Genomic DNA, 23,064 nt, shown 5'->3' with positions numbered 1-23,064 from the left:
TATTTACATCTAACACAATTTCCCAAATCATATGGAAACGGGGTTTGTACAAATATATATGTGTGTATATGTATGCATGCATGCATGCATGCATACCTCCAAATTTTTCAGGACAACCTAAAATCATCAGCCCGGAGGTTTGGTCTTGGGCGCAGTTGGGTGTTCCAACAGGACAATGACCCCAAACACGTTAAAAGTGGTAAAGGAACGGCTAAATCAGGCTAGAATTAAGTTTTGAGAATGGCCTTCCCTAAGTGCTGATTTAAACGTGTGGACAATGCTGAAGAAACAAGTCCATGTCAGAATACCAACAAATTTAGCTGAACTGTACCAATTTTGTCAAGAGGAGTGGTCAAACATTCAACCAGAAGCTTGCCAGAAGCTTGTGGATGGCTACCAAAAGCACATTATTGCAGTGAAACTTTCCAAGGGACATGTAACCAAATGTAATATTGCGGTAGAAAATAGATGGATGGATGGATGGATGTATACTTATAACGCAGCAGATTTGGTCACATTTACAATGGAATTATAATAAATTCATAAAAGAACCAAACTTAATGAATGTTTTTTGTGACCAAAAAGTGTGTTCCAATCACTCTATCACAAAAAAAATAAGAGTTATAGAAATTATTGGAAAATTAAGACCACCATGACATTATGTTCTTTACAAGTGTATGTAAATTTTTGATCGCGACTATATATATATATCTTTATATATGTGTGTGTGTGTGTGTATTTGTATATGTATATATGTGTATGGATGGTTATATATATTAAACATTTTTAATGATAATTTACACAATGTTCTTTGTCATTTCCATCACATGTTCTCTTTAGTGATCTTTAAATGTTGCTGGACCTCCTATTTAGCCATTCCTTTATGTACACCATACGAGATGATGACAACAATATATAAATATAATATCAATACAATTGAAAAAGGGAAACCCTGATCTATGGCTGTCTACAAGGCAAAACTAATAAATGTTCCTTTTGATTGTTTAATCGTGCCCTTTCTTTTCCAAGTACACTGTAACATCATACTATTCTCTAGTTACATGGAACTGATTGAAGCAGCATTTATTTTATTTTATTTTTTTAAGGACGTAAAGGTGTCCAGTCCAGACTACCCAGAGAGGGACAGGGAAAGTGTCATGGAAGATTTTCTCAAGAGAATAGAGTGTTATAAAGTAACTTATCAACCTTTGGATCCAGATGAACATGACAAGTAAGATTTTATCTACATGTCCTCCATATTTTTTATGTTTAGTCGCAATATATACCTATCGCTTTGTGTGTTGTGATGTTGCATATGTTGATGAAAAAACATTTGTTGCATAGATTCTACTTTTGTTGAGTCCCCTCTAAGTTCAATTAAAAACATTAGTAATATACTTTGAAATATAGGCTACATGTTCTTTCCCGGTACTATTAACTGTCTGGAATACAACAAGGCACTTTGCCTATACACTGAATGTGTTTGTGTGTCTGATACACTAGTCTAAAACTATAGTAGTCAATATTTAGAATGCTGCAAAGGGGGCAAGATTTATCTTCCATGACATTGAGACATTTTAAAACCGATAATTATTGCTTGTGTGATTGTGAAACTGTCAATCATCGACTTTTGTTTGCTTTGCAGGAATTTGTCATTCATTCAAGTTATCAACGTTGGCCGCCGTTTTCTGGTCAACAGGGTTCAGGATTATATTCAGAGTAAAATTGTCTACTACCTCATGAACATCCACGTTCACTCTCACTCCATCTACCTCTGTCGACATGGAGAGAGCCATCACAATCAGCAAGGACGCATCGGCGGAGACTCTGAGCTCTCAGACCGAGGGAAAGAGGTGCTCATCTCACTGGTGTATTTCAGTATTTTTGTTAGCTAAAATATTCTTTCATAAAACTATAAGCCTTCAAAAACAAAACAATATTTTTGGGGGGGGGGGTTTTGACAGTTTTCAGCCGCATTGAGAGGTTTCGTAGAAGAACATCGTCTGTCAGACCTGAAAGTGTGGACCAGTCAGCTGAGGCGCACCATTCAAACTGCCGAGGAACTGCGTGTTCCCTACGAGCAGTGGAAGATCCTCAACGAGATTGATGCTGTATGTCTCCTAGCATTCCTGAGCATACCTCGAGAGTCGGTCTTCGGCTTTTCGTGTTCAATTTCTTTGTGTTTCAGGGAGTGTGTGAAGAGATGACCTACAAAATGATTGAAGAAACATACCCGGATGAGTACGCCATGAGGTACCAGGACAAGTACCACTACCGCTATCCTGGAGGAGAAGTAACTTTAACTTGATGATTTAGTCAAAATCCCTTGTAACACTTGACTCCATATGTAATTCTGCTTTGGCTCTAGTCCTACCAGGACCTGGTCCAGAGACTGGAGCCCGTTATCATGGAGCTGGAGCGACAGGGCAATGTGCTGGTCATTTGTCATCAGGCTGTCATGCGCTGCCTGCTCGCCTACTTTCTAGACAAGAGTGCAGGTAAAAAAGCAATAGAACTTAGTATTGCACCAAATGTCTTCTTAAAGTTATATGCTTTTTTGTAGTTCACTGCCCCTTTTGGGACTCCTCAAAGTTAATGTATGATTTCTCTTGAGTAATAAATTACCAATTTTTTTTACAGTGTGCTAAAAAACTTAGGGCCTGATCTTCTAAGAGCGTTTGGGACTTCTCAAAGTTAATGTATAATTTCTCTTGAGTGATAAATTACCGATTCATTTACAATGTGCTAAAAAACGTATGGCCTGATCTGAGCGTTAAATAGTGTGTGCCAACTACAACGTTGCCTGTACTATTAGTAGTTGTATTGCTGGTGATCTACTTGAACACGGAGTATTTTATTTTGAATGTGCATGACTTCCTGTCCCACACAAGCAGATTTTAGCTAAACTGTGTTGTGCCATCTGGCAATTATAGAAGATCTGCATATGTTTAGCTTAGGGGTATAACGGTAAACGGTATAATGATAAACCGTGGTAAAGTTTGTAAAACTGTTTAAATTTGTAATTACCAAAAAAACGGAATTTGGTCCTGAGTAGTCGTGAGTTCAATTCCGGCCTCGGGATCTTTCTATGTGGAGTTTGCATGTTCTCCCCGTGACTGCGTGGATTACCTCCGGGTACTCCGGCTTCCTCCCACCTCCAAAAAACATGCACCTGGGGATAGGTTGATTGGCAACACTAAATTGGCTTTAGTGTGTGAATGTGAGTGTGAATGTTGTCTGTCTATCTGTGTTGGCCCTGTGATGAGGTGGCGACTTGTCCAGGGTGTACACCGCCTTCCGCCCGATTGTAGCTGAGATAGGCTCCAGCACCCCCCGCGACCCCGAAGGGAATAAGCGGTAGAAAATAGATGGATGGATGGGCATTTTACGCAAACCTGCTCACTTGCTGGAAACGGAGTTGCAGCTGGTACATGTGCAATAGCGCCATTTGGCTTTAGATAACATGGCAGGACCTTGCTTCGGAGATTTTCCCTCCGCGTAAACGGAGCCAATAACTCTGTTTTACTTAACTTCACTTGCTTCACTAACGTTTGGTACAGCACAGCCACGACACATTGACTTGAATAGAAACGGAAAGAGTCCAGCGCCGTTCCGTAGCGACTACTTTCAGTGGAAATAAGTGGTAACAAGTAAATAACTGCCCAAATAAATAGAGTAATATTGATTATGATGGAAACACCTTGTGATTGTTAGAAACCGTCATTCTTGTACATTTTAGAAAATCATGTATTTGTATCGCTTTTTAAACTGAACTGAGGTTGGATATGGTTTTAACCCTGAATTCAAACTGTTTCATAGTTTTAACTGTATCTGGGCAATTATTGAGGGAAAAAAATGTGTCTGGAAGCTGGTGTGTATAAATAAATTAACTAATTAATTAATTATTCAATTAATTTCAAGACAAGTGACTCAAACCAGCTGACAAAACTGAGGCTGTCACACTCACACACCCACTCATGCATAAATGGCAAATGACGTTCGTACATACGTACAGTGATGGGTAAACTACTTGGAAAATTTAGGAAACTAAGCGACAAGTTACTCTTGATTAAATGTAGCGAAGCTACAGGGGAAGCTATCCCCGGAGAATTGTAGCAAGCGACACCACAAGCTGCACGGCAAAAGTAGCTTGCAAGATCAAAGCTACATTTAACGGCATTTACATCTACTGGCCCACATAGTAATGTAACTGAGAGCGTACAAATGGACCCAATAAGGGTCCATTACAATTAACTATCTTTTTTGCTGGGGACACCCTACAACTACCTCTCGGGGTTCCTGCACCCCACTGTATGTTTTTTTTTTAAATTTTAGTTTGCTTTTTCTTCGGCCCACCCCTATAATGTTAACCATTCTATTTACCTACGGTAAAACAAATATAGCTTGAGAAAAAAAATAAAACAATGACTTGTGTGTTGTTTGGGAACAGTTGGTAATGGTTATGTGCAGTAAAACTTTTCATGAACTCAACTCACCTTAATGTGTGTTTCTTAGATGAAGAGAAGAGTTATGATTTTGGTTTACAGAGTAAACAACTAAAAACTAAGGTTTTGGCCATTATTTTCTCTAATGGCATGCATTTGTCTAAATATGGCCGAGGACACGCATTATTGTGGGTTTCCTGGATGTCATCTTCATCACTAAAGAAAAAATCTAATCTGCGGAAGAGGTCTGCCATTTTTAAATGTTTTTATTTGAGTCATCAACTTGAAACATCTCTCTGTTCCCGACTTCCTCATCGTCATGTGACATAAGTGCCTGTCTGTTATGATTTTGTTTACTGGTTTCGATGACCCGCCTTATCATGCCTCTGATTGGCAAGTTCATTATGTTTCGCCCTAACTTTAGCCAATTGTGACTCATCATACGAACACCAACCAATCATCATAGATTTTCTCCGTATGTATGGATGTTCTCATTCATCCAGATCATTGTATTTTCTCAATTTTTTGTGGGGCCTGGATTCGCTGTCAATTTTCTCTCTTTGTAGCTTGTAGCTTTGATGTAAGCTACCTCGCTACATAGGTCGAAAAGTAGCTTAGCTACAGAAAAAGCTACTTGTTAAAAAAATAGCTAAGCTACTGGAAAATGTAGTTAAGCTACGTAGCTTAGCTACATGGCGCTTGCTCCTGCCCATTGCTGCATTTAACGGCATATGTATGGGCCCACATGTATAATATTAATGTTAATGTAACTGAGAGTGTACAAATGGACTCAATGATGGCTCCTTACTATTAAGTATCTCATTGAGCTGGGGACACCATACAACTATCTCTAGGGTCCCCGCACGCCACTGTATGTATTTATTTTGTTTGCCTTTTTTTTGCCCACCCCTATAATGTTATTAATTTCCTCTACCTACAGTAAAAAAACAGCACTTACACTATATTGCCAAAAGTATTTGGCCACCCATCCAAATGATCAGAATCAGGTGTCCTAATAACTTGGCCCGGCCACAGGTGTATAAAATCAAGCACTTAGGCATGGAGACTGTCAATTGTCGGCTTTATTATAAGAAAATGGAAGAGTTTGAGAACAACAGCAACTCAGCCACGAAGTGGTAGGCCACGTAAACTGACAGAGAGGGGTCAGCGGATGCTGAAGTGCATAGTGCAAAGAGGTTGCCCACTTTCTGCACAGTCAGTTGCTACAGAGCTCCAAACTTCTTGTGACCTTCCAATTAGCCCACGTACAGTACGCAGAGAGCTTCATGGAATGGGTTTCCATGGCCAAGCAGCTGCATCTAAGCCATACATCACCAAGTCCAAAGCAAAGCGTTGGATGCAGTGGTGTAAAGCACGTCGCCACTGGACTCTAGAGCAGTGGAGACGCCTTCTCTGGAGTGATGAATCACGCTTTTCCATCTGGCAATTTGATAGACGAGTCTGGGTTTGGAGGTTGCCAGGAGAACGGTACATTTCGGACTGCATTGTGCCCAGTGTGAAATTTGGTGGAAGAGGAATTAAGGTGTGGGATTGTTTTTCAAGTGTTGGGCTTGGCCCCTTAGTTCCAGTGGAAAGGAACTTTGAATGCTCCAGGATACCAAAACATTTTGGACAATTCCATGCTCCCAACCTTGTGGGAACAGTTTGCGGCCCATTAGCTGAACTGCTACTGTATGTCGGGGATAAGCGTGTAGCCACGATTCTGTGATAATAATCGCACGCTGTCCCGAAGTCTGTTGTTGCTCGCCAACTAAGTAACTCGCCTGGCCCAGGAGCCAAATCAGGCTCGGGAATGAATCATCCATCCATTTTCTACCACTTGTCAATCAGAGTAGTAGAAAACTTGGGAGAGACTGACTGACATTTTTGAAGCAAATTGCTCAAAACACTAGAGTGCAGATCTTTGATTAGCTTTTCTGCAATAAGGATTTAAAAACAGCAAGTAAAACTTGTAGATAACAGATGCTTGCCTTGATAGTTTAACTTTCTAAAAGTCAGCCTCTTTTGCAGTGGACACTTAAAGCTGTTTTATTCAACAATTTGTAACACTGAAATAGACCAAAAACAAATTTCCACCACAGAGGACGCCAATTCTCAGGAATATCAAACATAAGATTAATAGTAAAGGGTGAAGTCCGACCCGCCGTTCCTTAGCTTTCTGGAAATGCGGCCTCCGGAACATTTTCGTTGAATAGCCTTGTTGTCCTCCAAAAGGTTAAATGACAGCTGTAGATTTGCTTTGGGTATGACTCTTCTGTGTTTTAGTCAGCAAAATAAATTTTGGAATGCTAAGGGGTTAGTGAATCTGTTCAATATTTTTTCTCTTAACAGTGTCAAGGAAAACAATTGTTGTATTTGTAGAAGTAAAATATTTGATGGCTTATTGTCTTGGACCATATCTAATTGTACACTATAAGGTAACCAGTGAAATTATCACAAGATGTACAAAATAAAGTAATTAAACATTGAACTACAATATATTTAGGAGGCTTGAAAAGTTCCTGCTCAGATGAAGCCACAATTGGGTGTACCCAGTCCCAGACAGACAAAACCAATTGACGACAAAAACTAAAAATATATGTGGGCTGTTTCATCCTCCCTGTGTCTCAATGGAAGAATTGTGGGATTTGTCACCATGTGCACTAGAAAAATTCAGCATGTTAATTCTTACAGACGATCTTCCATACTTGAAGTGTCCCCTCCACACTGTGCTCAAACTCACCCCTGTGGCTTATGGTAAGTCCCGCTGCTCTTTGGTTACAAAGTAGCCTTTGGTGGTTTTGTGACGTCTTCTTGTTCCCCTCTACTAGGTTGTAAAGTGGATATGTTTGACCTGAAGGTGGAGGCTGTCAACACTCACAGGGACAGACCATTTGTAAGCTTCTAAATATTGATTTTTTTTTCTTAAAAGCTGGGTAGCAGTTTTCTCTGAATGGGTCGCCGAAAACAGTTCAACCTCTATTCTCATTGCTTGACAGAACACTTCTGAATACCAGTTCTAATTGGTTATAAAAGTAAAAAAACAAAACAAATATAGTCGTCGATGACAGTTTGACATAGTGGTCAAATTGGGGAACTACAACCACCAGCCCTAAAGTCAATAATGATTGTTACCTCCACAAAGAGGTTATGTAATCGATGCCAATGGTTTGTCAGTAAGTTGGCAAAATAACTCAGAAGTTATGGGCGGATTTTTATTAATCCTAATAAAATGTCCAAAATGGGATAATGATCTACGTATTAGATTTTGGGCCTGATCCGGATAATTTCAACTACGTTAACCTGCGTTTATGCTTCTGTGCGTGAGTCCAAGTGGCCTTGCAGAGACAAAGATAGTGGAGGCAGACAAGTGTTGACTCATTTTCTTCCATTTTGCCATTTTGGCAGCTCAAACAGTTATGGATGGATTTTCATCTTCCTTTCAGGAAATGTCATAAATTAAAGTTAAAGTGATTGTCACACACACACTAGGTGTGGTGAAATTACCCTCTGCATTTGACCCATTCCCTTGTTCACCCCCTGGGAGGTGAGGGGAGCAGTGAGCAGCAGCGGTGGTCGCACTCGGGAATCATTTTGGTGGTTTAACCCCCAATTCCAACCCTTGATGCTGAGTGCCAAGCAGGGAGGTAATGGGTCCCATTTTTATAGTCTTTGGTCTGTAAGGAAATAAATAAGGAACAAGTGATTACATTTTGGGGCTCATCTTAATTAGTCTGGATTTTTTCTTTTTTTTTACTATTAGGAGATAGGGCCTGGAGAAGTTTTGCGTTCTCTGAATGCTTTTCTAGTTGTTTGTAATAAAGTGGACCTATTATACAAAACCAACTTTTCTTACCTATTAGTACCCAGTTTGTGTATTTGGGATTTGCATAAGTCCCGAAAATTTGAAATAAAACCTTGGAGGCATTGCAGAGATATTTATATTTGCCTTCCTTCATACTTCCCCCAAACAAGCCGTTTGGAAATTTCCCCAATTGTGACGTTTTTTTCCAAATGTGACATCAGCGGATATCTCCATATATGTTCCAAAATTTACCCGAAATGCTTTGCACGAGTCCGCTACTGTAGTCCGACGATGTAGTCAATAAACTACTTCTTTTTTTGCTATCCTTTTATTGTGAGGCTCACTGACTCGTACATGTACATGCATCCTCCACTATTGCCATTTCTAGTAGAAAGTAGCATATAGTCCTAACCTTTATCTGTCAGTATACTTGCTAGGGAAGTGCTAAAAACTACAACATGGCTGACAGGGAGAAGACATTGCCGAAGTGATGGCACGTAAATAAGACCGCCCACAAAACGGCGCATGCTGAAGAGAGGGTCAGAAAGCGGCTTAAAGACGGTCTGTAAAATATAATCGATGCAAGGTTTTGACCCTCCTCTCTGAGCTGCCATCTTAACGTGGTAGTGGAGTTTGCGTGTCCCAATGATCCTAGGAGCTATGTTGTCCGGGGGCTTTATGCCCCCTGGTAGGGTCTCCCAAGACAAACTGGTCCTAGGTGAGGGATCAGACAAAGAGCAGCTCGAAGACCTCTATGAAGAAAACAAGCAAGGAACCCAGATTTCCCTTGCCCGGACGCGGGTCACCGGGGCCCCCCTCTGGAGCCAGGCCCAGAGGTGGGGCACGATGGCGAGCGCCTGGTGGCCGGGCCTGTCCCCATGGGGCCCGGCCGGGCACAGCCCGAAGAGGCAACGTGGGTCCCCCCCTCCAATGGGCTCACCACCCATAGTAGGGGTCATAGAAGTCGGGTGCGATGTGAGCTGGGCGGCAGCCGAGGGCAGGGCACTTGGCGGTCCGATCCTCGGCTACAGAAGCTAGCTCTTGGGACGTGGAACGTCACCTCGCTGGGGGGGAAGGAGCCTGAGCTAGTGCGCGAGGTGGAGAAGTTCCGGCTAGATATAGTCGGACTCACTTCGACGCACAGCAAGGGCTCTGGAACCAGTTCTCTCGAGAGGGGCTGGACTCTCTTCCACTCTGGCGTTGCCGGCAGTGAGAGGCGACGGGCTGGGGTGGCAATTCTTGTTTCCCCCCGGCTCAGAGCCTGTACGTTGGAGTTCAACCCGGTGGACGAGAGGGTAGCTTCCCTCCGCCTTCGGGTGGGGGAACGGGTCCTGACTGTGGTTTGCGCTTATGCGCCAAACCGCAGCTCAGAGTACCCACCCTTTTTGGATTCACTCGAGGGAGTACTTGAGAGTGCTCCCCCGGGTGATTCCCTCGTTCTACTGGGGGACTTCAATGCTCATGTTGGCAGCGACAGTGAAACCTGGAGAGGCGTGATTGGGAAGAATGGCTGCCCGGATCTGAACCCGAGCGGTGTTATGTTATTGGACTTTTGTGCCCGTCACAGATTGTCCATAACGAACACCATGTTCAAACATAAGGGTGTCCATATGTGCACTTGGCACCAGGACACCCTAGGCCGCAGTTCCATGATCGACTTTGTAGTTGTGTCATCGGATTTGCGGCCTCATGTTTTGGACACTCGGGTGAAGAGAGGGGCGGAGCTTTCTACCGATCACCACCTGGTGGTGAGTTGGCTGCGATGGTGGGGGAGGATGCCGGACAGACCTGGCAGGCCCAAACGCATTGTGAGGGTTTGCTGGGAACGTCTGGCAGAGTCTCCTGTCAGAGAGAGTTTCAATTCCCACCTCCGGAAGAACTTTGAACATGTCACGAGGGAGGTGCTGGACATTGAGTCCGAATGGACCATGTTCCGCGCCTCTATTGTCGAGGCGGCTGATTGGAGCTGTGGCCGCAAGGTAGTTGGTGCTTGTCGTGGCGGTAATCCTAGAACCCGTTGGTGGACACCGGCGGTGAGGGATGCCGTCAAGCTGAAGAAGGAGTCCTATCGGGTTCTTTTGGCTCATAGGACTCCTGAGGCAGCGGACAAGTACCGACAGGCCAAGCGGTGTGCGGCTTCAGCGGTCGCAGAGGCAAAAACTCGGACATGGGAGGAGTTCGGTGAGGCCATGGAAAACGACTTCCGGACGGCTTCGAAGCAATTCTGGACCACCATCCGCCGCCTCAGGAAGGGAAAGCAGTGCACTATCAACACCGTGTATGGCGAGGATGGTGTTCTGCTGACCTCGACTGCGGATGTTGTGGATCGGTGGAGGGAATACTTCGAAGACCTCCTCAATCCCACCAATACGTCTTCCTATGAGGAAGCAGTGCCTGGGGAGTCTGTGGTGGGCTCTCCTATTTCTGGGGCTGAGGTTGCTGAGGTAGTTAAAAAGCTCCTCGGTGGCAAGGCCCCGGGGGTAGATGAGAGCCGCCCGGAGTTCCTTAAGGCTCTGGATGCTGTGGGGCTGTCTTGGTTGACAAGACTCTGCAGCATCGCGTGGACATCGGGGGCGGTACCACTGGATTGGCAGACCGGGGTGGTGGTTCCTCTCTTTAAGAAGGGGAACCGGAGGGTGTGTTCTAACTATCGTGGAATCACACTCCTCAGCCTTCCCGGTAAGGTCTATTCAGGTGTACTGGAGAGGAGGCTACGCCGGATAGTCGAACCTCGGATTCAGGAGGAACTGTGTGGTTTTCGTCCTGGTTGTGGAACTGTGGACCAGCTCTATACTCTCGGCAGGGTCCTTGAGGGTGCATGGGAGTTTGCCCAACCAGTCTACATGTGTTTTGTGGACTTGGAGAAGGCATTCGACCGTGTCCCTCGGGAAGTTCTGTGGGGAGTGCTCAGAGAGTACGGGGTATCGGACTGTCTGATTGTGGCAGTCCGCTCCCTGTATGATCAGTGCCAGAGCTTGGTCCGCATTGCCGGTAGTAAGTCGGGCACGTCTCCAGTGAGGGTTGGACTCCGCCAAGGCTGCCCTTTATCACCGATTCTGTTCATAACTTTTATTGACAGAATTTCTAGGCGCAGTCATGGCGTTGAGGGGATCTTGTTTGGTGGCTGCAGGATTAGGTCTCTGCTTTTTGCAGATGATGTGGTCCTGATGGCTTCATCTGTCCAGGATCTTCAGCTCTCACTGGATCGGTTCGCAGCTGAGTGTGAAGCGACTGGGATGAGAATCAGCACCTCCAAGTCCGAGTCCATGGTTCTCGCCCGGAAAAGGGTGGAGTGCCATCTCCGGGTTGGGGAGGAGATCTTGCCCCAAGTGGAGGAGTTCAAGTACCTCGGAGTCTTGTTCACGAGTGAGGGAAGAGTGGATCGCGAGATCAACAGGCGGATCGGTGCGGCGTCTTCAGTAATGCGGACGCTGTATCGATCCGTTGTGGTGAAGAAGGAGCTGAGCCGGAAGGCAAAGCTCTCAATTTCCCGGTCGATCTACGTTCCCATCCTCACCTATGGTCATGAGCTTTGGGTTATGACCGAAAGGACAAGATCACGGGTACAAGCGGCCGAAATGAGTTTCCTCCGCCGGGTGGCGGGGCTCTCCCTTAGAGATAGGGTGAGAAGCTCTGCCATCCGGGAGGAGCTCAAAGTAAAGCCGCTGCTCCTCCACATCGAGAGGAGCCAGATGAGGTGGTTCGGGCATCTGGTCAGGATGCCACCCGAACGCCTCCCTAGGGAGGTGTTTAGGGCACGTCCGACCTGTAGGAGGCCGCGGGGAAGACCCAGGACACGTTGGGAAGACTATGTCTCCCGGCTGGCCTGGGAACGCCTCGGGGTCCCACAGGAAGAGCTGGACGAAGTGGCTGGGGAGAGGGAAGTCTGGGCTTCCCTGTTTAGGCTGCTGCCCCCGCGACCCGACCTCGGATAAGCGGAAGAAGATGGATGGATGGAGGTTTTGACCAAAGAACCACTGTTATGTAGACCAAAATGAAGTGTTTTAAATGTAGAAAAAAAAATGTGACCCCTTTAAAGGGGAACTGCATTTTCGTTCACAATACTTATGAGACAAGAAAACAAAAGTGTTTTGTTTTTTGTTGCAAATTAACATGTAAAAATCTGCTTGTTCTAGCTGGCTAGCAATGCAGCTAATGGGAGCAATCCATTCTGCCTCTAAATCACATTAAAATGCATTAGAAAAACACCAACAATACTTAATTTATGTTCCGTAACCTGAATAATAACCAAGCTGTAGCAACATTGAGATTGTAAGAGCGAACACTAAATAACTATTTTTCTAGTGTACTAACACATTAGCGTGCTATGGTATTAGCCGTAAGCTAGCTACTATGTCAGCACCTGAATTGCGTTTTGAGTTTGTAATGCACAACACAATGCGATAGGAAACCAATCAGTACTGACTGAAAAAACATGAACAATCATATTACAGTACCTGTAAAGTATCAGCCCACATTGCATGTTTCGTTTCTACACAGCGGATGTCCTGTAATTGTAATAACATGCATGACATGCTGCGTGTATCACGATCAATATTAAAGTGACTCACACGTTGGACAGTTGTGCGTTTGGTCCAGCTTGCCGCGGACGTTTCCATTTGATTTTGGTTAAGCACTCCATTTCTGTCGGCATAGCTTGGCTCCAAGTTCCACATTTACAGCGTCAAAGTAACACTGACCTTACTCTCTAAGCTTCCGTCTGCTCCAAAGTTTCACTCTCTCTTCATGCTCGCTTCTGTAAGCAGCAGTTCATTCTCCGTATATTCAGGTTCAAAAAGATAAGGTTGTGAATCCTCATTTGTCCAAAAATAGTCGTCTTTGTTGTCTGTTACCAAGTGTGACATGATTAGAAAACACTTGCGTTTGTATCCGGAAGTAAGAACACAGATTTGTTGCCGGAAGTCAGAGATGTGCTGCTATGGAAACGGAAATTAATGCGCCGAGGAAATTAGTTCCGGCAATAGTTAAAATGACCAAAATATGGTAAATATTATACATATTACATATTGTTGTGAACTTGTCTGTTACTACATTATTATATAAACTTGTAGTGTGTGGATAAAACGTTGATGGAGGGTTTTTAAGTTGTTTGAGAGCTTTGAAGGCTACAATGGTGACTCCCATTAGCCGCGTCTTCCAAGCGTTTTTTTAATCCTTTTTAAGATCCTAAAAAAAATAAAATAAAGACGTGTGGTGTTGTCTCTGATATTAATTGTGAAAAATAGGCAAAATTAAAAAAAAAGTTCCCTTTTAAGCAATGCAGACTTAGACATTGTATTGTTTCGAACTGAGGACACTTTCACAGGAGAAGATGAAAATACATCAAATTAAAGATAGCCTCTCGGATATGGCTATTCAACAAAATTGTTTTCGAGGCTACATTTTTAGAAAGTTAATGACTGGTGGGTCGGGACTCCTCCCTTCACTATTTTTTTCCCTATATTTGTGGTAAACAGCGGTCCTTTGCAGTCGACATTAGATTTTTGTCTATTTTGTCAAGAGTCACAAAAATTAGAAAAAATAGCCCTGTCTATATTACAGGGGTACTTTGCTGTTTCGAAGGCCTGCTACAAAAAAGCTAGTCAAAGATCATGTTTTTACAGCGCTCTAGTGTTTTTAGCAATCTCCTGTAAAAAAATGCATTTTTTACACGGTGGCTTATTGTACTACACTGTATAGTTGATGGTTTACCAGCTCAGTCTTGACCCTGTCTTGCCTTTCTTACTGTTTACCTCTTTTAAAGGCAGCTTCATATCTGTTTCCTGGTTGTAATTGTGTGTTATTTGCAGTGAGACGTTCAGCCTGGAGCCCTAGACAGAGTGAGTGCTCCCACATAAACATATTCAGGGACATTTGCAGGGAAACATTAAAAGAGCAGAGTGCAACCTTAATGATGGCTTTGCCGCTTTCTGTTTCAGAACTTGGGGAGGTGTCATAAGTAGTCTGAGTTTTTTTTTTTAGTTTGCCTGTCAATGTCTTTGGCCATTTTTAACATTTCAACCTGCCAAGGCTACAGATAGATTTGTTTACTCTTTACAGCTGTATTTATAGTGATGTTTCTTTCTATATCAACTTACTGTCACTTTGCAATGTTTCACCCTTAATTTCCACCGAGTCCATGTTCGGTCGGGCTGCGCTCTTGTGCAGCTGTGGAGCCGATACGTTTCCACCTGAGGTGCTGAAATCCCCATTTGTATTTATTCCAATTGTAAATAGTCATAATTTTCAAAAACAAATTGTTTTTCTTTTTAAATAATCTATTTTATAAAGATGTGTAGTCCTACTCGCTGTGCGTATACGTCATACAGCAGCTGCCAAGAGGAGTTTTTGTAATTTATACACAATATAGTGAGAATTGTGTTAAATGGAGAGAATCTATTCTAAATCAAATCTTAACCCCAAGAAATCGAGTTTGTTTGAGTTTGTTGTCACATTTGTTTTCCAAGTTTCCACTCTAGTCAAAAGTTCTAACTTCCACCATACCAACTATCTTTCGCGAATGTGTGGCATTTTACTGCGAGAACTTCATCATTCCTGCTGGTTTGACTGAGCCTTGCTGTGCATGCAGCCGGTTAGTGTTATTGGAGCATGGCGCAAACCTGCAGCACAGTCGCAATGCAAATGCACTCGGTGGAATCCTGGGGGAACTGCAGAGAACAAACTCTAGAGGTGCTCATCCCTTTTTGTTACTCTGGGAGGCATTTTTTTTGCTTCAGTTTAGTGCAGAGCTGCAAGTTATTGTGTTTATAGATGGGTGTTCCAAATGGTTTGGCAACATTTATACACATTAATTAATTCATGTTGTCTCTCTGCCTTTGTTGAGCAGATTAAAGTGCGAGGAGACGCGACGCCAGCTTTCTACCGCAGGAACAGCTTCACGCCGCTGTCCAGCCATGACCAGATCAAGCGGCCACGCCTTTACAGCATGGGCAACCCTCCGCAGCCTCGTATGTCCCACGCTCCCGCTTTATCCAGCATGCAATTTTTGGAGGCATCTGAGGGCGTGGAGCAGCAAGAAAGTGAGGTTAGTGTTGGGACACAAAAAAATAAAGGGAAAAAATTAGTTTGTTGCTATTGTCAAGCACAGACACAGAAAAGGGAGTGTTTCATCATAATTGGGGGCCTCACTTCCCTGCTTATGTCACTCAGAACAACTCCTCTATTGCTTAAATGTTTTTGTGAACATGCTCAAATCTCCCTCTCTCTGTTTTTGCATCTTTGCAGGACTCATTGAATGGCATTAATGCTACAGACAAGGACAACTGTACAGGCATTTAAAGAAAAGGTGCTTCCATCTAGTTTTGAAGTACCAGTAGAAAGGAAAAAACAAGTTGCCACTATATATCAGATTTATAACACCAAAAGACTTTAAGTTTGCAAGTAAATAGATATGTTTAAAATAGTATCAATCTCACTGAGATTTGAGAGCCATTTTGAGAGGTAATGAGCATGCCAGTCATGTGATCTGTGACGTAGAGGTAGGAACCACATATTCCTGCCCCATTAATAACAATGCAAATAATGCAGACTTTGTGAGAGCCTACAACGATTACTTTGTGAAAAATTATGATCAGAACCGTATCATTTTTAGCCTGAATATATGGAGGATGAGCTACAAGTTTTAGAAGCTGTGTGCTAAACCTATCAAGCTTTAGTGAAACACTAAACATCATGTTGGACCCTGACTTAAACAAGTTGAAAAACTTATTCGGGTGTTACCATTTAGTGGTCAATTGTACGGAATATGTACTTCACTGTGCAACCTACTAATAAAAGTATCAATCAATCAATCAATCAATGTAGCTGTCTCGCTAAGTGCTTCACAAGAAATACAGATTACGAACGTAATAAAACGATTACTTACTGTACATTGTCTGCTGTCACTGCAATGATGACTGATAGGATCTCCATATTGTCCCGTTTAGATGAAGAATTATAATTAATCTTGATCCACACGAACGGTTCCTGCCTGCAGACGCTATCTGCAGGCAGACGCTATCTTCAGTTGTCGTGTCGTTGTCTCCGGGTATGAATTGAATGTCACAGTTGAACAATTTCCATATTTATAGCTAAATCCTCCTACTATCCAGATGAGAGGCATGATTTATAATCTAGAACAACTTTGACGAGCCCAGAGACGATGCAGCAGCAGCAACAACAGTAGCAGGCTCAATGCTGCGGCTTAAGCTAATAGTTAGCTCTCTGTTATCAATGCGCCGATAAAAAAAAGTTTGTCTTTGTTAGCGCTTATAATAACAATATCGCTAATGTTTGGTAAATATTCAGGTTACGTTATATGATTAAAGTATTGTTGGCGGGTATTATTAGGAGGGCTTTGTGGGTGGAATAGAGAGCCCCCATTGACTCAATTGTTAGAGGAGTTTCTATTTATTTATTTATGAAAAATGTTTTACATAGGGATTGTGAATTATAGACCTCACATCTCTTTCTAACTTTGGCATATTTCCAATGTGGATATGGTCAGAGTGCGGAAGTGTTCCTATCGTGACGTCATCCCACCCCGAATCGACAGAAATGGCAGAAAACATTCGGAGCGGAATATTCTAAATGCCTGTCTGAAATGGTGACATTTTGTGATGTTTAGACAGTACTTTCACATACTTGTCGGATTGAAAATACAATTGGATATGGTTGAATTGATAAAACGATAAGACAAAGTCAGCTTGTTTTCCCATTTTACTGGTACTTTAAGGGACACCGATGCCCCAGCTTTTCTTCATGTATGCACTTCTTCCTGCAAGGATTCTGCATTTAAAACCTCCTTAGCACTCTATTAGTTGATCTTAATAATGTTGCATGTGGTGAGTCCATATCACTGTACAAATCTGTCACAAAAAAGGCTTAATCCATTAATTGTTTTTAACTTATACTGTTAATTGTATTGCTGCAGTAACACACTGAGCGTGTCAATGTGTAGTTGTACACATGCGTTGAAATCAGAATCAGCTTTATTGGCCAAGTTAAGTATATTTAACATAATTAATTTTACTCTGTAGGCTGCTCTCGTTGTTCGCTGTTAACAAAAAATATTAATTAAAGAAATCAACTAAAACTATAAACAAGTATTTAAATAACTAATATGTGCAAGACTAATACATAATATTGCACAGTGGTGAATAGAGCAAAGAGCAAAAAGATGATAACTGAGTTAGTACATTCACAGTGACAGAATAATTCCAGAGTTATTTCACAGTGTTCATCAGATTGATAGCCTGGGGAAAAAAACTGTTCTTACGACGGATTGTTTTGGCGTACTGTGATGTATAACCCCTGCCAGAGGGAAGGAGTTTGAATTGTTTGTGACCAGGGTGTGTGGGGTCTGCAGTGATGCTACCTGCCCATTTCCTAACCCCGGACTGGTATAAGTCATGAAAGGATGAAGGTTGACAACGATGATTTTTTTCTGCAGTCCTAATTGTCCGTTGCAGTCTGTATCTGTCCAGTTTGGTTGCAAATCCAAACCACATAGTGATGGAGGTGCACAGGACAGACTGAATGATAACGGTGTAGAACTTGATCAGCAGCTCCTATGGCAGGTTGGACTCCTTGGGCTGATGCAGGAAGTACATCCTCTGCTGTACCTTCTTTCTGATTGTGTCTATTTGGGATGTCCACTTCAGGTTCCGCTTTGCTGTTCAGAGTAGTTCAGAGTTCTCCTTAAGTCCACTGTCATCTCCACAGTCTTGGGCAAGTTCAGCTCCAGTTGGTTCTGACTGCATCAGAGAGCCAGCTGTTCCACTTTCAGTTTGTAGGCAGACTTGTCGCCCTCCTGTATAAGACCGATGACAGTGGTGGTGTCTGCAAATTTCAAGAGTTTCACAGAAGGATCCCCTGTGGACACAGTTGAGGGAGAAGAGTAATAGGGAGAGAACATACTCCTGGGGTGCGCCAGTGCTGATTGTCCGGGTGCTGGATGTGATGCTCTCGAGCCTTACCTGCTGCCTACTGTCAGTCAGGAAGTTATTTTACTGACATGTGGAGGCTGGCACTGTGAGCTGGGTGAGTTTACAGTGCAGTATATCCGGGATGATGGTGTTAAATGCAGAGCTGAAGTCCACGAACAGGATCCTAGCATGGGTCCCTAGGGAGTCAAGGTAATGCAGTATGTGGTTCAGTCCCATATTGACTGCATCCTCCACCCACCTGTTTGCCACTTGGGCAAACTGCAGGAGGTCCAGCAGGGGGCCAGTGATGTCCTTCAGGTGGCACCGGTTACCATTTCCAGAGAACTGTATGTGTCTATTTCCTTTGTTTGTCTCTGTCATCTTACAACACATTCTTTCTAGTGGTGGGCAGGCTCAAGAGGAAAGCTGTAGATTTGCACATTGATTTACAGTAGCTGTTCACGTGTGTGTTGGCTTGATCCTGACTTGTAGTCTTCATTAATGATTAAACAAATGTAGAATGTCACGATAATACTTTAAGGGAAACATGTAAAAGTGGGTCCTGTGCTCGTAAACCCTCAGAGAGCTTTAAGCCTTACAATGTAACACAATTCTGCACCTAATAGTCATCTTTTCCATGTGAGAAGAAATAGGTTTTGCCTTCAACTGTGACAGATTGATTTTTTTTTCACTTTCACAAAGTCTGATTGAAACTGATTGTCCTAAAGCAAGAATTGTATTGTTTTTAATGAAATCTTAGTTTAGAGGGGTCATATGATGATTTTTTTTCTGCGTTTAAAACACTTCCTTGTGGTCGACATAACATGTAATGGTGTTTTTTTGGTCCGAATTTTGCATCTGCAGTCTTATTTACGTGCCTCCATTTCAACGGCGACTTGCCATTTTGTAGTTTTTAGCGCTTCCATAGCAAGGCTAATGACAGATATAAGTTCGAACAGTACGCTACTTTTTATTAGAAATGGCAACAGCAACTACAACGGGGCAAAGGCTCTTTGGGTAAATTTGTACCATGTAAGGAGATATCTGCTGACGTCACAATTGGAATAAACGTCACAAATTGGGAACATTCCAAACAGCTTTTTGGAGGAAGTATGAAGGAAGGCAAGATTGTTTTATAAATATCTCCACCATGCTTCATCAGGATTTATGCAGATCCCAAATACACAAAAGCAGGTACCAATACGTAAGACATTTTGTTCTGCATAATAGGGCCAAGAATAGCTGGTATCAAAGGTCAAATGTTTCTTGTCTACTAGTCAGAATTATTCAGCTGTTTTTCAAACCTAAACATTTAAAAAGCGATCTTACCTTAGATGTTAGATGCAGCTAAGGCCAGAGGTTATACATAAACTTGCATGTGATTGTGAGAGTTTGTGCTATCCAAAATGCAATGGCAATGGTCACCAGTTGTGACGTGTTATGTTTTTCTTTATAAAGACCAGACAATCACTCTGTTCACACAGATGAATATTATCTAGCACAGGGCCTTTGTATAACATGATATGAGATGCATATTCAAATATATACTGTTGAGTGTTTTTTAGATTTTGTTGGAATCTTTTTGTGTGCCTTTTTAGTGATATTTAATCACTCCCAAAGAATCACACAGCTTTGCATGTTTTTGTATTTATCTCAGAGCACCGGTGTCAAATATACATGAATAAATGTGTATTATTTCATTCAATTTAAACAATATCACATTAAATTGTACATTTCCCCTCTGTCTGATTTTTGTGGTAATGTGTTTTAACCCATTTAAGAATCCATCCATCCATCCATTTTCTACCGCTTATTCCCTTCGGGGTCGGGGGGCGCTGGAGCCTATCTCAGCTACAATCGGGCGGAAGGCGGGGTACACCCTGGACAAGTCGCCACCTCATCGCAGGGCCAACACAGATAGACAGACAACATTCACACTCACATTCACTCACTAGGGCCAATTTAGTGTTGCCAATCAACCTATCCCCAGGTGCATGTCTTTGGAGGTGGGAGGAAGCCGGAGTACCCGGAGGGAACCCACGCAGTCACGGGGAGAACATGCAAACTCCACACAGAAAGATCCCGAGCCCGGGATTGAACTCAGGACTACTCAGGACCTTCGTATTGTGAGGCAGACGCACTAACCCCTCTTCCACCGTGCTGCCCCCCCATTTAAGAATCATTCCACACAAAATTGCACATTGCTTGGTAAGTTCTGAATACTGTTTGTTTTTTAACTTTACTGTCATTAACAGCCAACTAAGTTGGGAGGGGCAAGATGAGACAAATACGGAGATATGTGTCTGAGAATTTAATCTGCAGCTTTTGATGCTTTAAATGACAGGGACAAAATCCTTTACTGATTATACAGATAGATACTGTAAATAGTGGAACAATTGAACACATATGGAAAGATCTAAAACATGTATTGTACATGAATAGTGGGACAAAATATTAGCTTTAAGGGTACTGTTATGTACAGGCCAGTTTTATTAGATTAAAAAACAACATTTAACCACATTAAAAGCAATGTCTTCTAACAATTTCCATTTAATGACTTAGAGTAAATTTCTCTGTATTTTCACTTCGTCAGTTTTGGGGGTTTCCTTCTTCCTTCAGTTTGTGTGCATAAAATGCATTAGTTGTCCACAATTGTTACTGTTGTGAATTTAGGCACATTTTTATTGAGTCACTCCAATACTAGAATACTTGATTGTATAATGTTAATATCTTGCGTTTATTTAAAAAATCAAAGAAGACAAATACATTTTGGATTTCTTCATGAACTGAACTTTGTTGTAAAAGAGTCAAAAATTGGACATAAAGGAGTAAAATTATGTTTAGTCATTTATTGAAAAACTGTGCTTTAATGATAATAACTGTCCTAATAAATACGCAATTCACTGTTTTGTCTTGCGTTCATTACAACTTGCACTGTAAAGCTGGTTAACGTTCCTCTATAACAGTGGTTCTTAACCTGGGTTCGATCGAACCCTTGGGGTTCGGTGAGTCGGGCTCAGGGGTTCGGCGGAGGTCAAAACACCTGACTCATCGTGAAAATAAAAACTTCTCCCTATTGGTGTATTACGGATACGGCAACAGCAGCAGTCGCACTGATTTGCAGGTGTGTAATTTGTTGTGAGTTTATGCACTGTGTTGGTTTTGTTGTTTGAACAAGGTGATGTTCATGCACATGATGGATGATATCTGATTTGGCAATGAAAGATGATTAAATATCAGTGTAGCTGTTGCTGAGAGGTTGCATGCTTTAAATATGTGTCATAAATAAATATTAATAAACGAGTTAATGATGCAGAGTTATAGAACATTATTAGAAAACGTGCGATTGTAAAATCTGAGCTAAATGTATTGTGTTAATTGTGTTTGTGTTGCAAAGCGGAACGATTGTTGTGATGTTGCGACCCCACGGACTGTAAACAAGGTAGAACATGCAAGAGGGGGAGGGAGAGTGCTTGGACACGTTGTCTTCAGCTCCTCGAAAGCTTTACGTGTATTCGATGATTTGTGTCCAACTTCAAGCAAGTGATTATTATTAGAACCTCTTTTCGTTACAAGCAGCCAACGAGGTATTGTATGTTTGTAATTTAATTTCTTTCTGAGTTGTTCATTGATGTGAAATCAAAGTCTGATGTGCTGTATTTTGCTAGTTCTCACGGCGTGGATACAGCAAGAAGGAGTCGTCAATAAACGCCCGTTTCACAAAAAAGAACTTTCCTGTGTTGCCGTGTATCGAAAGGAACTAAAATCAGTATCATCTCTTCTGGTTGCCACTCAAAGTACTGGGTTGCAAAAGGTTCAGTTCCGTATCTTCCCCACGGTGTCTTGGCTGAATGAGCGTGTATCGGACGCATCCTCGCTCCTCCATGCAGACTGGACGCTGGCAGAGAATTGCTGGGCAGCCGAGGGTGGAGTCTGCTGTCTTGGTTGCTTTGTTGGGGATGCTCATGTTTCTGGCCGTACGCCCCCCGCTCCATGTGACGATGGCGTTGAACACCGCAGAGGCCACCGCAGTGTGTATGGGTGTTGAAATCATGTCTTTGTTTGGTTGCTTGTCAACGCATTGTGCAATCCTGTGTGCGGGATGTATGACGGCTGAAACTTTTTTGTTTTTGTTTGGTTTACTTGTGTGCATGTGTGTAGGAATGGCAGTGCTGGGGTGACAGCTGGTTGCATCAGCTCTGCTCTTTTTTAATGTCTAATGTCCTTTGTGTTCTTTGATGTTTCCCTCTTACACACGTGTTTATGTGTGCTATGGCTATGAGGTTTGTTTTCCCTTGGCCTTAATCTGGACCCCCTCTCCAGGGGCCCAGGCTTAGATTGAATATTTTTTTCTTTCTCACCCCAGCGTTAACCTGTTTCTCACCTTTTTTGTAAGGGGTGCCATAAATTGGCAGACCCGTTAGCGCTCCTGTTCTGTCTCCCTGTAATGTTTGTCTGCTCTTGAATGGGATTGTGCTGAAAATCTTATTTTCCCCTCGGGGATTAATAAAGTATTTCTGATTCTGATCATCGTTCTTTTGTACATTTTGAACATTGCAACAAGAGGAAAATCCTCATAGGTCTTTGTTTTTATTGCATAATTTGCATTACCCATGTGTGCAAAATAATTAAGGCACCATGGTGCCAAATAAAGTTCTACTGTGGCATATGTTGATTTATCAATTCCATTTATAATTACTTTTTTCACATTGCAAAACCATACATTATAAAATGTGTTTTCTGTTTACATTTGTGCGGTGGTGTAGGCTGGATGCGTATTAGAATTATAGTTTGTTCAAAAATTGTTTAGCATTTCTTACCTTTTGGTATGCACCTGGGGATAGGTTGATTGGCAACACTAAAAATTGGCCCTAGTGTGTGAATGTGA

At 42.5% G+C, this 23,064-nt stretch overlaps 1 protein-coding gene across 3 annotated transcripts in view; it reads left to right on the top strand.

The window, feature by feature from the left end:
- The window catches only part of LOC133618462 (6-phosphofructo-2-kinase/fructose-2,6-bisphosphatase 2-like), a 41,830-nt gene extending 19,127 nt beyond the window's left edge, over window positions 1–22,703 (top strand). For 2 of the 3 annotated variants that reach the window (XM_061978834.2, XM_061978844.2), the window contains 10 exons: window positions 1,107–1,231; window positions 1,646–1,853; window positions 1,965–2,111; window positions 2,189–2,293; window positions 2,369–2,498; window positions 7,140–7,202; window positions 7,277–7,341; window positions 15,098–15,295; window positions 15,496–21,763; window positions 21,845–22,703. In XM_061978834.2, coding sequence (XP_061834818.1) covers window positions 1,107–1,231; window positions 1,646–1,853; window positions 1,965–2,111; window positions 2,189–2,293; window positions 2,369–2,498; window positions 7,140–7,202; window positions 7,277–7,341; window positions 15,098–15,295; window positions 15,496–15,549 — 1,095 coding nt within the window. In that variant the 3' untranslated portion in view covers window positions 15,550–21,763; window positions 21,845–22,703. The remainder of the gene's footprint in view (window positions 1–1,106; window positions 1,232–1,645; window positions 1,854–1,964; window positions 2,112–2,188; window positions 2,294–2,368; window positions 2,499–7,139; window positions 7,203–7,276; window positions 7,342–15,097; window positions 15,296–15,495; window positions 21,764–21,844) is intronic. The other variant, XM_061978853.2, reaches the window with a different exon arrangement.
- The last annotated feature ends 361 nt before the right edge of the window (window positions 22,704–23,064 follow it).

The sequence above is a fragment of the Nerophis lumbriciformis genome, linkage group LG01 (assembly GCF_033978685.3).
Source record: "Nerophis lumbriciformis linkage group LG01, RoL_Nlum_v2.1, whole genome shotgun sequence".
Taxonomy (NCBI): Eukaryota; Metazoa; Chordata; class Actinopteri; order Syngnathiformes; family Syngnathidae; genus Nerophis; species Nerophis lumbriciformis.
Note: the sequence above shows the minus strand (reverse complement) of the source record. Positions and strands in the feature narration are given on the sequence as shown.